General features: G+C 51.9%; 6 protein-coding genes across 6 annotated transcripts; 3 read left to right on the top strand and 3 right to left on the bottom strand.

The window, feature by feature from the left end:
• Positions 1-280: 280 nt before the first annotated feature.
• On the top strand, positions 281-1,429 carry N656DRAFT_772555 (uncharacterized protein; the record flags this gene model as incomplete). The annotated part of the gene is made up of 5 exons (XM_064813942.1): positions 281-545; positions 609-773; positions 842-944; positions 1,017-1,047; positions 1,136-1,429. 5 exons carry the CDS (start codon positions 281-283, stop codon positions 1,427-1,429), a joined length of 858 nt encoding a protein of 285 aa, XP_064665042.1.
• Positions 1,430-2,709: 1,280 nt separating this feature from the next.
• Positions 2,710-3,609, bottom strand: N656DRAFT_510222 (uncharacterized protein). Its single transcript, XM_064809896.1, has 2 exons — positions 3,450-3,609; positions 2,710-3,381 (listed from the first exon to the last, which is right to left on the bottom strand). Exon 2 carries the CDS (start codon positions 3,349-3,351, stop codon positions 2,818-2,820), a length of 534 nt encoding a protein of 177 aa, XP_064665041.1. The 5' UTR covers positions 3,352-3,381; positions 3,450-3,609; the 3' UTR covers positions 2,710-2,817.
• A 773-nt stretch (positions 3,610-4,382) lies between these two features.
• On the bottom strand, positions 4,383-4,883 carry N656DRAFT_677787 (uncharacterized protein; the record flags this gene model as incomplete). Its single annotated transcript, XM_064810511.1, has 1 exon — positions 4,383-4,883. A coding segment is annotated over one exon (501 nt), but the record flags the coding sequence as incomplete, so codon positions are not given.
• A 1,720-nt stretch (positions 4,884-6,603) lies between these two features.
• Positions 6,604-7,126, top strand: N656DRAFT_510208 (uncharacterized protein). Its single transcript, XM_064809895.1, has one exon. It carries the CDS (start codon positions 6,649-6,651, stop codon positions 7,033-7,035), a length of 387 nt encoding a protein of 128 aa, XP_064665039.1. The 5' UTR covers positions 6,604-6,648; the 3' UTR covers positions 7,036-7,126.
• A 298-nt stretch (positions 7,127-7,424) lies between these two features.
• On the top strand, positions 7,425-8,292 carry N656DRAFT_720048 (uncharacterized protein; the record flags this gene model as incomplete). The annotated part of the gene is made up of 4 exons (XM_064812420.1): positions 7,425-7,617; positions 7,693-7,817; positions 7,886-7,976; positions 8,066-8,292. The coding sequence occupies 4 exons, from the start codon at positions 7,425-7,427 to the stop codon at positions 8,290-8,292; spliced, it is 636 nt and encodes a 211-aa protein (XP_064665038.1).
• Positions 8,293-9,267: 975 nt separating this feature from the next.
• N656DRAFT_785257 (uncharacterized protein) lies at positions 9,268-10,264 on the bottom strand. Its single transcript, XM_064816340.1, has one exon. It carries the CDS (start codon positions 10,247-10,249, stop codon positions 9,350-9,352), a length of 900 nt encoding a protein of 299 aa, XP_064665037.1. The 5' UTR covers positions 10,250-10,264; the 3' UTR covers positions 9,268-9,349.

The raw sequence follows: 10,264 nt of genomic DNA, 5'->3' as shown, positions 1-10,264 counted from the left end.
CCCGCTCCTCACCACTCCCTTCCTCCCTCTTAGCCACTTAGCCTTCCTCGCCCCCAAACGTCTTGAGTTACACTGATACTCCTGCTATACATTCAATGTTGCTGCACTAGTCTTCAACTGTCTGCCATCCCGTGACCTATCAGTCATCCTTTAGGTTGTCTGCCGTGACAGTGCAATGACCTGTCGGCTCCCCAATTACCCAGTTTACAAAGCTTTCAAGAACGACAACTTGACTTGGACAGCTTAATCCCACAACTGTGGTGAGTTCAACTTCAGCACCATGCTCCCGACCGTCAGTCTCGAGAAAACCAAGTACGCACCTGTGTCTCTTAGGGACGACGGTGATGATCCATTACCAGCAGATGTGAAGCCGCGGCCCCGCGGGCTGTGGCGTGTGATCTCTCAGCCTGTGTTTCCATGGACTCTCGCAGCTTTCTTCGCTTCGCTCTCACTGTTCCTTGGCATGCTCGTCGACCGAGATCATGACCTCTGGCAGAGCAACCAGGAGCTTGGGACGTTTGCTACTGGGTATGCCACGGATTTTGGTACGTTGATACGGGGCATATGTGAAGACTTCACACGCAAGGGCAGCTTGCTGACTTCCACAGGCCCGGCAAAGGAATTTATACAAGTCTCGCAGCAACGCTTCACCGGTGGTGCCGCCTTTGACGAGAATGGCAACATGTTCATTGCCAATCCCGGTTCTCCGCTGTTCATCGGTGACCCAGCGCTACACCCCGAAATCGATTACAACTGGGATAATCTCACTTGGGGTAAGTCGAAGCTCCTGTGAAGCTCAAAGGATCTGTCTTGCATCTATACTTATGCTCTTGGCATTTAGGCCGCTATGTCCTGATTACCAAGGAAGAAGCCATTGAAGCTTGGGGAGAGGAATATGTCTCGGACGAGTATTGGGACAAGGACAGAGGGGGATACATTGCAGGGTAAGTGTGACATACGGACAACATGACTATTTTATCACCTCCAAACTATTAGTTGCTGACGAGATGGTACAGATTCGACATGTTTCACACGCTGCATTGCCTGGTAGGTTATGCCCATCCATGATTGTAGTCCCGTCTCGACCGTGACATTGAGTCCAAACAAGCCAAATCCATGCTAACAGCAAACCCAGAATCACATTCGCAAATCGTTGAACCCGTCATACTACGGCACAGCGGATGTGATGACTCAGGGAAAATACGGGGGTCATCCCCAGGTACACCAAGATCACTGCATTGAGCATATCCGGCAGTTCATCATGTGTTCTGGGGATATGACCCCCGTACCGGCCAAGTACTACCCCGGACTCGGCCGCAACTACGTCGAGTCGGAGATGAAGCATACTTGTCGAAACTTTGAAGCACTTCGTGGGTTTATGCTGGATAGGTTTAACGGCCAGGGTGCTGTGCGGCCTGTGTGGAATTGATTCACTGGAGTACTAGTAACTGTACTTTACATACCTCAGCGTTCGGTGTGCATGTCATTAGTCGGGGTCAATGAGGAGTTGCCCTTGCCTGAACTCGCCGCTTCCATTGAGTCCAGATGGTGATCTGCATGTAAGGATTTCCAGGCAGTATTTGCTCCATGTCCCGGCCGGGGTTCCGGCGGCGACTGCGTGGATCTTCCTGAGGGACCTACTACTATGTAGGTAAAACACACATTTGCTAAACACCAATGTGCCATGTTCTCATGTTTGTTACAACCAGCGGCACACGGCACGGGATGTCCGGAGGTGCGCTTCGAAGCATTCCTCCGTTTCCCCTGCCGAACTCGGGGAGCGAGTAGCCCGGTTCAGCAGGAAGGCAAAGACATGCAAACGAATGGCACGAAGTATATGACCAGAACCGGAAGGTAGCAACTCTAGCTTCCGCTTAACTGGGGACCGACGGGAACTAGTACTACTAGGGAGCTAGAAGCGGTAGGATTCACGATCGCCAACCGGCAACAAGGCTCCAACCTAGAAAACTTGAATGTTGGCGTTTTCATGTATGCTTTTGAAACCAAAGGTTACTACCCGAGTACACTACATAGTCATTCTCCCTAGGTAGTAGTCGCCTTGTCCAGAGCTTTGATGAGGGAGTTTCAGCTGCACGTCCAGTGACTAAGTACAGAAAGGAAGGTGTAGAAATCCTCCGGAAAGACCTTCAACGAACTTAGGGTTATTTCCGTGTTATGCCTATACGTCCAAACATTATCTTCTCGGCTGACCTCAAAAACGGAGGCTCTCTGACGCCTTAAACACACCCCCATCGCCCGCCGCCCGGCCTTCCTTTCCCCACTACCACGTCGACGTCGTCGTAGTTGTGCCTGCAGTCAGATGGGGCGTCACGGTCGTGATGAGCCAGGCTCCTAAGGGAAGTCCTACGTGTATACATTGAAAAATGTACTGATGTACACCAATATCAGGCTGAAGACACTTCTAGGAGGAGTATCACCTCTTGACCGCCGGGAATCCGTGGCCCCAGGGTGATCTGCATGTAAATGTACAGGAGGAGGGCCCACCGGGGGAGTAGTCCGATCTCTTAGGAAATCGTTCCGGACATGCCCACCTCAACGCAAGATGCGGGGAAATGTAATCCTTCCCTAACCGAGAGATGTACCAACCTCGTTTGCCCCGTTGAAGGAAGTCAAGGCGGTGGTGGCAAGGACCTCGACTCACTCGAGTTGCTCAGGGACCGCGCAGCCAGACGACGAGAAACTCAGTACCTTACCTTACTTACCCGATGTCCCATTGACCTACTAGTCGAGAACTTCGCTCATTTAAGCAGGCCGTAGCCCGACGGCCAAAGTGGTTCGATTTCTTTGATGCTCTTGTTAGAGATCACCTGTTCTTCTCTTGTCAATCCGAAACCAAGGCATTCCAAGCCAGACACCCAGCCTACCATACCCATCTCTACCCCTCAAAATCACCACCATGAAGTTCACCCTTATCACCCTCTTCACCAGCGCCGTTCTGGCAGTTCCTATCGCCCACGAGAACCATGATGCCTCTACCAACGGCGTCATTACCTGGAATGACAAGCGGGCTGAGGCCGGTGATGCCTCTGCCAACGGCGTCATCACTTGGAATGATAAGAAGGCCAAGAGGGCCGAGGCTGGGGACGCATCTGCCAATGGTGTGATTACCTGGAATGACAAGCGTGCTGAGGCAGGCGATGCTTCAGCCAACGGTGTCATCACTTGGAATGACAAGCGGGCTGAAGCTGGTGATGCCTCTACCAACGGTGTTATCACGTGGAACGACAAGCGTGCTGAGGCCGGCGACGCCTCTACTAACGGCGTCATCACCTGGAACGACAAGAAGGCTAAGCGGGCTGAGGCTGGCGAGGCCTCCACCAACGGTGTCATCACTTGGAACGACTAAATCATCCTGGTCTGCTACCCGAGTGCCGAGTTACAGGTTAGTGGAAACAGGAACTAGCTATCGGAGAGTACAACTCACTTACATCCATATAGGGACCAGAAATTCGCGGACAAGGTGTTGTGACGGCGGCGTTTGAGGTGTGATCTGATGAGTCAATGACCAGTTAGGCTGTTCCTGCTCAGTGAGCTATTGGGTGGGTAGTGCTAGGTAGCAATCATGTAAATGATAGTCTAAAATTGGACTACCATGATGGTACAAGCACAATCTGGCATCGCTTTTACTGTACTCCAATCGCTTGCCAAGTACGAGACGAGATCGTCCCTGCCAGTGATGGAAAACAACATGCTTGGACGTTATCATAACCTGGACAGTTGAACCGTTGAACCTTAGCCCTATCTGAGACCAGACGGTACCTACAACCAAGATCCTTAGACGGGTGCTTAGGTGACATTGAAGTTGAGGTGGAATGTGGCACGGTTGGTACATACACTAAGTAAGTGGTAGCATCTCCTGTGGTTCCCGGGATCCTACCATACTACGGTAAACAAGCTTCGCTAAGCTTCCTTGGCCTCTCGGCCCGGAGAACGCCAGAGTGCAACCCTATCTCGTAACCACGACCATTCCTGCATTCCTTCCATGTCACCAGCCTCCCGCTCTATCACACCCTTGTAACGACTTTCAGCTACGGACGTATCGGATACCCTCCTCAGGATAACGTCCTCCCGAGGTCAGAATGACAAACTAACGGGTGAACGCTCAACACAAGATCGGTGCGTATTTCGGTTGGCGCCTTACCTTTGCCAGTTCGATATGTCTCGCGCTCCTACCATACGGGACAATTCCTTTTCTATGCGACTACCGGTACTCAGTGCCACTAGTAGCTACGAAAGTCGCCCCTTTTCACGCTGATCTCCAATAGCTCTTAAAGTCTTTCCAATACAATCGACCGCAAAGGGTGATTACTAACTCAACTGCCATCTTACAATCAACATCTTCCGTCTCTCTATGCGTCGGCTCTATACACCTTGTTTCCGTCGATCACCCTATACCAGCCGAATCTGCCGCGGTCAGCGGAGCGAACCCACGGACAGCTAGCATATTTCATGTACACATTTTTGTCCAAGTGTGGCCCCTTCGTGATCAACATCTCGCAGTGACTGGTATGATGCGAATCCCCGACATAGCCATCCAACATGCCGCCGCTCATGGCAGCTTGCCACGTCTTTCTCCATGTGTAAGTGCACTGAAATAGATAAAATTCTTCCTCGACGTAGAGCGTGCTCCATTCTCCGCGCAAGACTTCTTCCAAGGGCATGCGCAGGCCACTATCACTGGCATCGCTCGTGTTGTCCATCGCCTTCCAGCCCGGGCCGCGATAGAAAGGCCAGTCCTTCTCGGCCAGAAAGTCCCTTGCGAGGCCGGCATCGTAGCATCGCCATGGCACCCAACCCATGATCACCGCGTCGAAGACGCAGCCGCGCTGTCGGGCTTCTGATGCAGACAGGCCGCACTCCTCTGGGCTAGCCCTGGTCGTCGTGCTGGCATGCTGCTGCCAATGCTGTGCCCAAATGATGATGGAAACGAAGGTGACTGTGAGGAGGGCAAGCCCGGTAAGGCCTAGCAGTATAGGCCTGCGGCGCGATATGACTTTTGGTAAGGCAGCAGCCCGCGATGGTGTACTTGTCGGCGAGTCGTCATCGTGATTGGGGTTAATAGGAAGCTTGTGGTAGGCGAAAGTCACCATATTGACCCTCAAGGCAGCAGTACCAGCGTACCAGCAGAGGTGACTGGATCGGAGCAAGCTGAGAGAGCAGATGAGCCAGGCGCGCCAGGCGAATGCAGGTGCTCCTGAGCTTCACCAGGCTCGGCGCTGAGGAGGATCAGGAGAGAAAATCAAATGGGTGGAATCAAGGACTGGAAGCAGCAAGTCCGCATCTGCCATGTATGTAGGTACCCCTTCCATGATGGCTGGTCGCCAACTTGAAAATCCGTCGTAGAGTCCTACCGTGCCGAACTTCCAAGGGGCAACTGGGGAATGTCACGACGGTCATCGTGGCCTTGACGTAGGCTTTCGGCCCCCACCCAGTGAACCAAGCTACTATGTGGCCGTGGGTCCAATGACTCGGAGTTACTTACAGAGAATACCGGTACTGTACCTGGAACAGGATATCAGTGAACGTCCCTACCTATCCGGTATCTTCGCCGAGAAGGCGGTGGCATTGGCTAGACTTGACCGTTGTCTATCGTTCCAAATTCATGGTTCGCGTGGCACAGATCTTGATCTACATGCCGATGAACTGAAGTTCGTCATTTGGGTTGTATGTTCCGAAGCCCAACAGGTCAGGTAACAAAACCTGGGGGCGGCGCAGGCGGGGCTAGACATCACAGAATCCATGATGATCAACCTAAATCGACCATTGTTTGGTTTGTACTACACGGCGATCACCTGGTTATGCAGATGGACGAAAAAGCTTGTGCCCAACCTCCACCTTGAGGTAGTGTACTGCTAGTCTGCTATGCCTTTATGATAGCCCATGATATTCGGCTTCTAATATAGGTACTCCGCGTATCCGGAAATATGCGCAATACCTGAGTCTTGAATACCTACATTCACTTCGAAGTTAGGTATTCATACTAAGGTATGGTTACAGCAGAATACAGTATAGTAAATAGATTCTGAGCTCTGTTTAAAGGGGCCGATTAAGTAGGAGTGTTAATAAAGAGTCAACGTACCTACCTACCTTACCTAGAGATTGCCAATATTGATCAACATTCTACAGTCAAGTGTTAGTGTAACCTATCTCTGAGCTAGATCTGCACGTACAATCTGGAATATATGCGCCTACATTGCAGAAACTCCATGCTTACTGCCGGCGCTCCCTCGGAGTATCCAGTTGATCTTTCTGTTTGGTGCATCACGGAAGTGCTGGAACATGCAGCAGTCGATACTAGTTGTGAATGAAATCACGCTATAGATACTCCGAAACGGAATGAAAACGGTGGGCTATCCCCAGTTGAAGTGAAGGCTTCTTCTGAGAAACAAGCATTAGGTTGTGGTGGAGGAAGGATCGTAACATCACTTACCAGGCGAATCCTGCATCGTAGACTTGGGTTACTCGAGCTGTCATTGGCAGACAATAATCTAGCTGCATCATACCGACGTATCCGACTGCTTTAATGGTCCATGTCTGGTAGTATTCGTTGCGCTTCGTTACTTCGCTAATTCGCTCCATCTTCTAGTATCGTATCAAGGACACTCTTGAAGTAGGTACAGTAGGTACATGCGTCATATCTTGAAGTTTGATCAATTGGTGATTTCTTCGGCTCCTAAGCCTACCTACCTGATGATTCCTCTCCTTGGTATACACCCTGTCTACCTTGTAACCAACACTCCAGTCTTGCAACTCCACGGCGAAATATCCGCCCCTCGTTTGCATCCCGCCGCTCCGTTGCCCCTTTCCACGGCGACCCCTCCTAGTGAAGCAGATACGGAAGCTCCAGCTGCCCCCTCACGACGGCATTCACCCCCCATTGCCCCGCCTCATGTCTTTGTTTTTCTGCAGGCCATCCTAACTGTTCTTTCAACGGGCTGGACTTCGGCCTGGCTGAAAACAACAATCGCAGCTCTGAGTCTCTGGCAGTCTCGTTGTCACCAAGCCCGCTTTTGATCTCGGACGGATAGCAAGATGGAGAGGCTTACAACAATACTCACCCAAATCAAGTCGAAATTTGTGCCAACAGACACCAAGGTTGTATACGAAACCCTTAGAGCATCGTCCGACTCGAGTGAGAAGCTCCTGCCTGCCGCAGAAAAAGACAATGTTGTCATTGAAAGCCTCCGCAATGACCTTAGGAGAGCCCGGCTGCGAATGAGAATGTGGACAGCGGTACTGGCAGGCTTGTTGGGATTAGTATCGCTTGGTTGGCTGGTGAGAGAGATGTTTGCTCAGAGTTGCCCTCGCCTGTACCAGATCCACAGTGAGCTGCCCCTATCTTATATTTCCTGACGCCGCATACCACCATGGTCTCGTGTGCAGAGAATAAATATGACGTTGACATGGACATTACAGGTTATGCTCCGGACAATGTGAAGTTCCAGTATAACACGGTACCAGAGGTGTTCTCGCCGGCCCTGGAGGCAATTGAATATAAGGAGGTGGTGTTCCACAACAACTTCCGCCAGGACCGCACTAAATGGCAAGGCCCGCCAAACGACGACGTCGACAAGGCGTGGAGGGAAATTTATATCGGTCAGTAGCTACTCTCGTCGATCAAGAACATAATTTCGGTCCAGGTGGAAGCTAACTTGGACATGAACGGCTCAGATATCGGCGTCATCAAGATCCCCAAGTTAGATGCTGACAGGCTGCCAAACCAAACCCTGCCCATTCCGGGGGAGGAGGACGGATACATCATTGCCCTGGAGGTCTATCACCAGTTGCATTGCTTGGTAAGGGTTGCCCTTCTCAAGTTCGCGCAAACGGGCCGTTGTAGGAATTAACGCATCGTCGTAACTAGGATCTGCTGCGGAAGCATCTGTACCCTGATCGGTACGGAGCTGATAGGGGAATGAGTCCCGCCGCGAAGAAGAAGTACTGGGTTCACTTGGGTGAGTCAAGGTAACTCAGGGGCACTGAGTGCTCCTGAAATTGAGGACGCCACTGGCAACATCATCAGACTAACAGTGATGGAACATAGAGCACTGCATCGACAACCTCCGGCAGACCATCATGTGCCATTCTGACATCAGCACGATTTCTTGGGTGCATCATGAACTTGGCGGTCAATTCCCGGATGCCCATTCCACTCATGTCTGCCGCGACTTTGATAAACTCACCGAGTGGATGCTGCATCCGGACCGTCATTTCCCGCAAGAAGAATTTCAACTACGTCTCGACGCCTTGGAGGCTGCAGCAAGCACCTGAGAGAGCACGAATTAGAGATTAGGGTACAATGTGATGGTGGTTTTGAAGGTGAGGATGCTGGTAGTTTGCAGTGGGCTACCACATGTCCTAGATCTACATATTTCAAACACTTACTCTCTGCACCTAGTTGGTAAGGGTACATACCAGTACCGATGTGAATGCGGTACTTGCTCACTCACGGCCGCGGTACCTTTAGTCCTTGATCTTGCGGCCAAGATATCTGTTATTGCCGCCAATACGGAAGTATTTCACACCCAAAAATCGTCCTCTCGACTACCGCTCTTAACAGCATAGCCCTGAGGTTGTACTGTACCTTCTCAGCAGATGCCAAACTAGGTAGCTGCTCAAAACATTCATAACAACCTAATGACCATGACGTTGCCTTCCAAAGCACTTTTGTTCAAACCGTCAATCTCCAGTTGGGCACCAAGTTCCCTGCCAAAGTGCCAAGGTGAAAACTTTGGCATGCGTATCACCATCCACCGGAATCTCTGGGGCAGATACCGGTAGCCAAACGGGCGAACCCGGTATTGCACAAATCTCGAAGTCATTTGCAGATAGCCTGGAGGAAAGGGGAGGGGAAGCTGGATTTCAATCAGTTCAGCTATATGGCGACATCCGCTGGGACCCTTCTGTGGACGAGAATACCTAAGTTTAACTTAGAGGACAAGCTGAGGTGCAAAATCGTCGAGACCGTACCGAGCTCTGGGATATTGGGAGCGGGGCCTCGACCTACAGACATGTTCTAGGCGGGCGACGATGCTGAGACAGTTCAGGAAGATAACGGGAGTGTCTCGTCGCGCGTGTGACTGATGCTTCGGACAGCGGGGAGTCTCCGTGTGATGTTAGGAGACAGAAGCGATGGTGAAAGGGTTCCCAAACCACAGATGCACACAGCCTCGCTCCAAGCTACAAACAGTTAGTATTGCTCACTGCAGTTACACACACAGTTTACCACAACCGGCAGGATCCAGCCACTTATAGGTCTTTATCAAAGGGCCACTGAGTTATTCTCGTGCCGTTTTCGTGCTGCTACCCTATATATAAACCGCATAGCTCACCATGTCCAGGCCTCGATAATGTCCTCATCATCCCTTGGGAGGTCATACCAACACTCCGTATCTTCTTCGAGCATCGCGTCCACGCTAATAAGCCTATCGATCCTGACTCGTTTTCTCAGCTCGTGCAGGTCCTCCTCCGCCACAAGGCCCACCTCCGAGTCCTTGTCCTCTGCGGGGACGTTGTCCCAATCGTTTCTTTGAGCCTTTTCCGCCAACAAGACGGTCCCCGAGTTTACAAGCTTGCAGAAATACCCACGTTCTTGCCCCTCAGGTCCCTTCTTTGGGCCCTCCATCACGCTCTCCAAACTTTCCTCGTCGACATGCAGGAAGAAGTTATAGTGTAAAGGTAAACTTGAACGCCACCCAGGCGGGAACTTGGTGCCCTGCCTCTCTTGCACGCCTAGGCCTCCGGGTCTAAGAGCCCAGTCTTCAAACCGGCGGCTCGTCTCGAGGATGTTGGCGCCCTCGAGCGCCGCGGCGTCCTCGGTGATGGTCCAGCGCAGGCGCTCGTGGACGGGTGGCATCTGACACTCCTCAAAGTAGTCGCGGGCGTGGCCCTGAGCGAGGGCGATAAACTTGTCCCACTTCTTCTGCGAGCGGTAGGTGCAGCGGACAATCACGAAGCCCCAATCGCGAAGGTTGTACTTTTGGAGTTCGTGTTGGATGACGGCATGGGCGGAATCAAAGCTTTTCGGGCGCCATAGCTCGGGGGTTGAGTCAATTGACCAACCGGATCCAGGGTCAGACTTGCTTGAGAAGGCGCTGATTTGGAGAGGGATGGGCCGTCGTGGGAAAGAGGTGCGTGGGGTGCATGCAGATGCTGCGGTAATGAAGGCAGTGAAGGCACCCGCACGACCCGGGCGCAGAATTGGCCTCCAAATGTTGCAGAGGGGCATGTCTCTTAGCGTTTA

Source organism: Canariomyces notabilis (assembly GCF_033297395.1).
Source record: "Canariomyces notabilis strain CBS 508.74 unplaced genomic scaffold N656scaffold_42, whole genome shotgun sequence".
NCBI lineage: Eukaryota > Fungi > Ascomycota > Sordariomycetes > Sordariales > Chaetomiaceae > Canariomyces > Canariomyces notabilis.
Note: the sequence above shows the minus strand (reverse complement) of the source record. Positions and strands in the feature narration are given on the sequence as shown.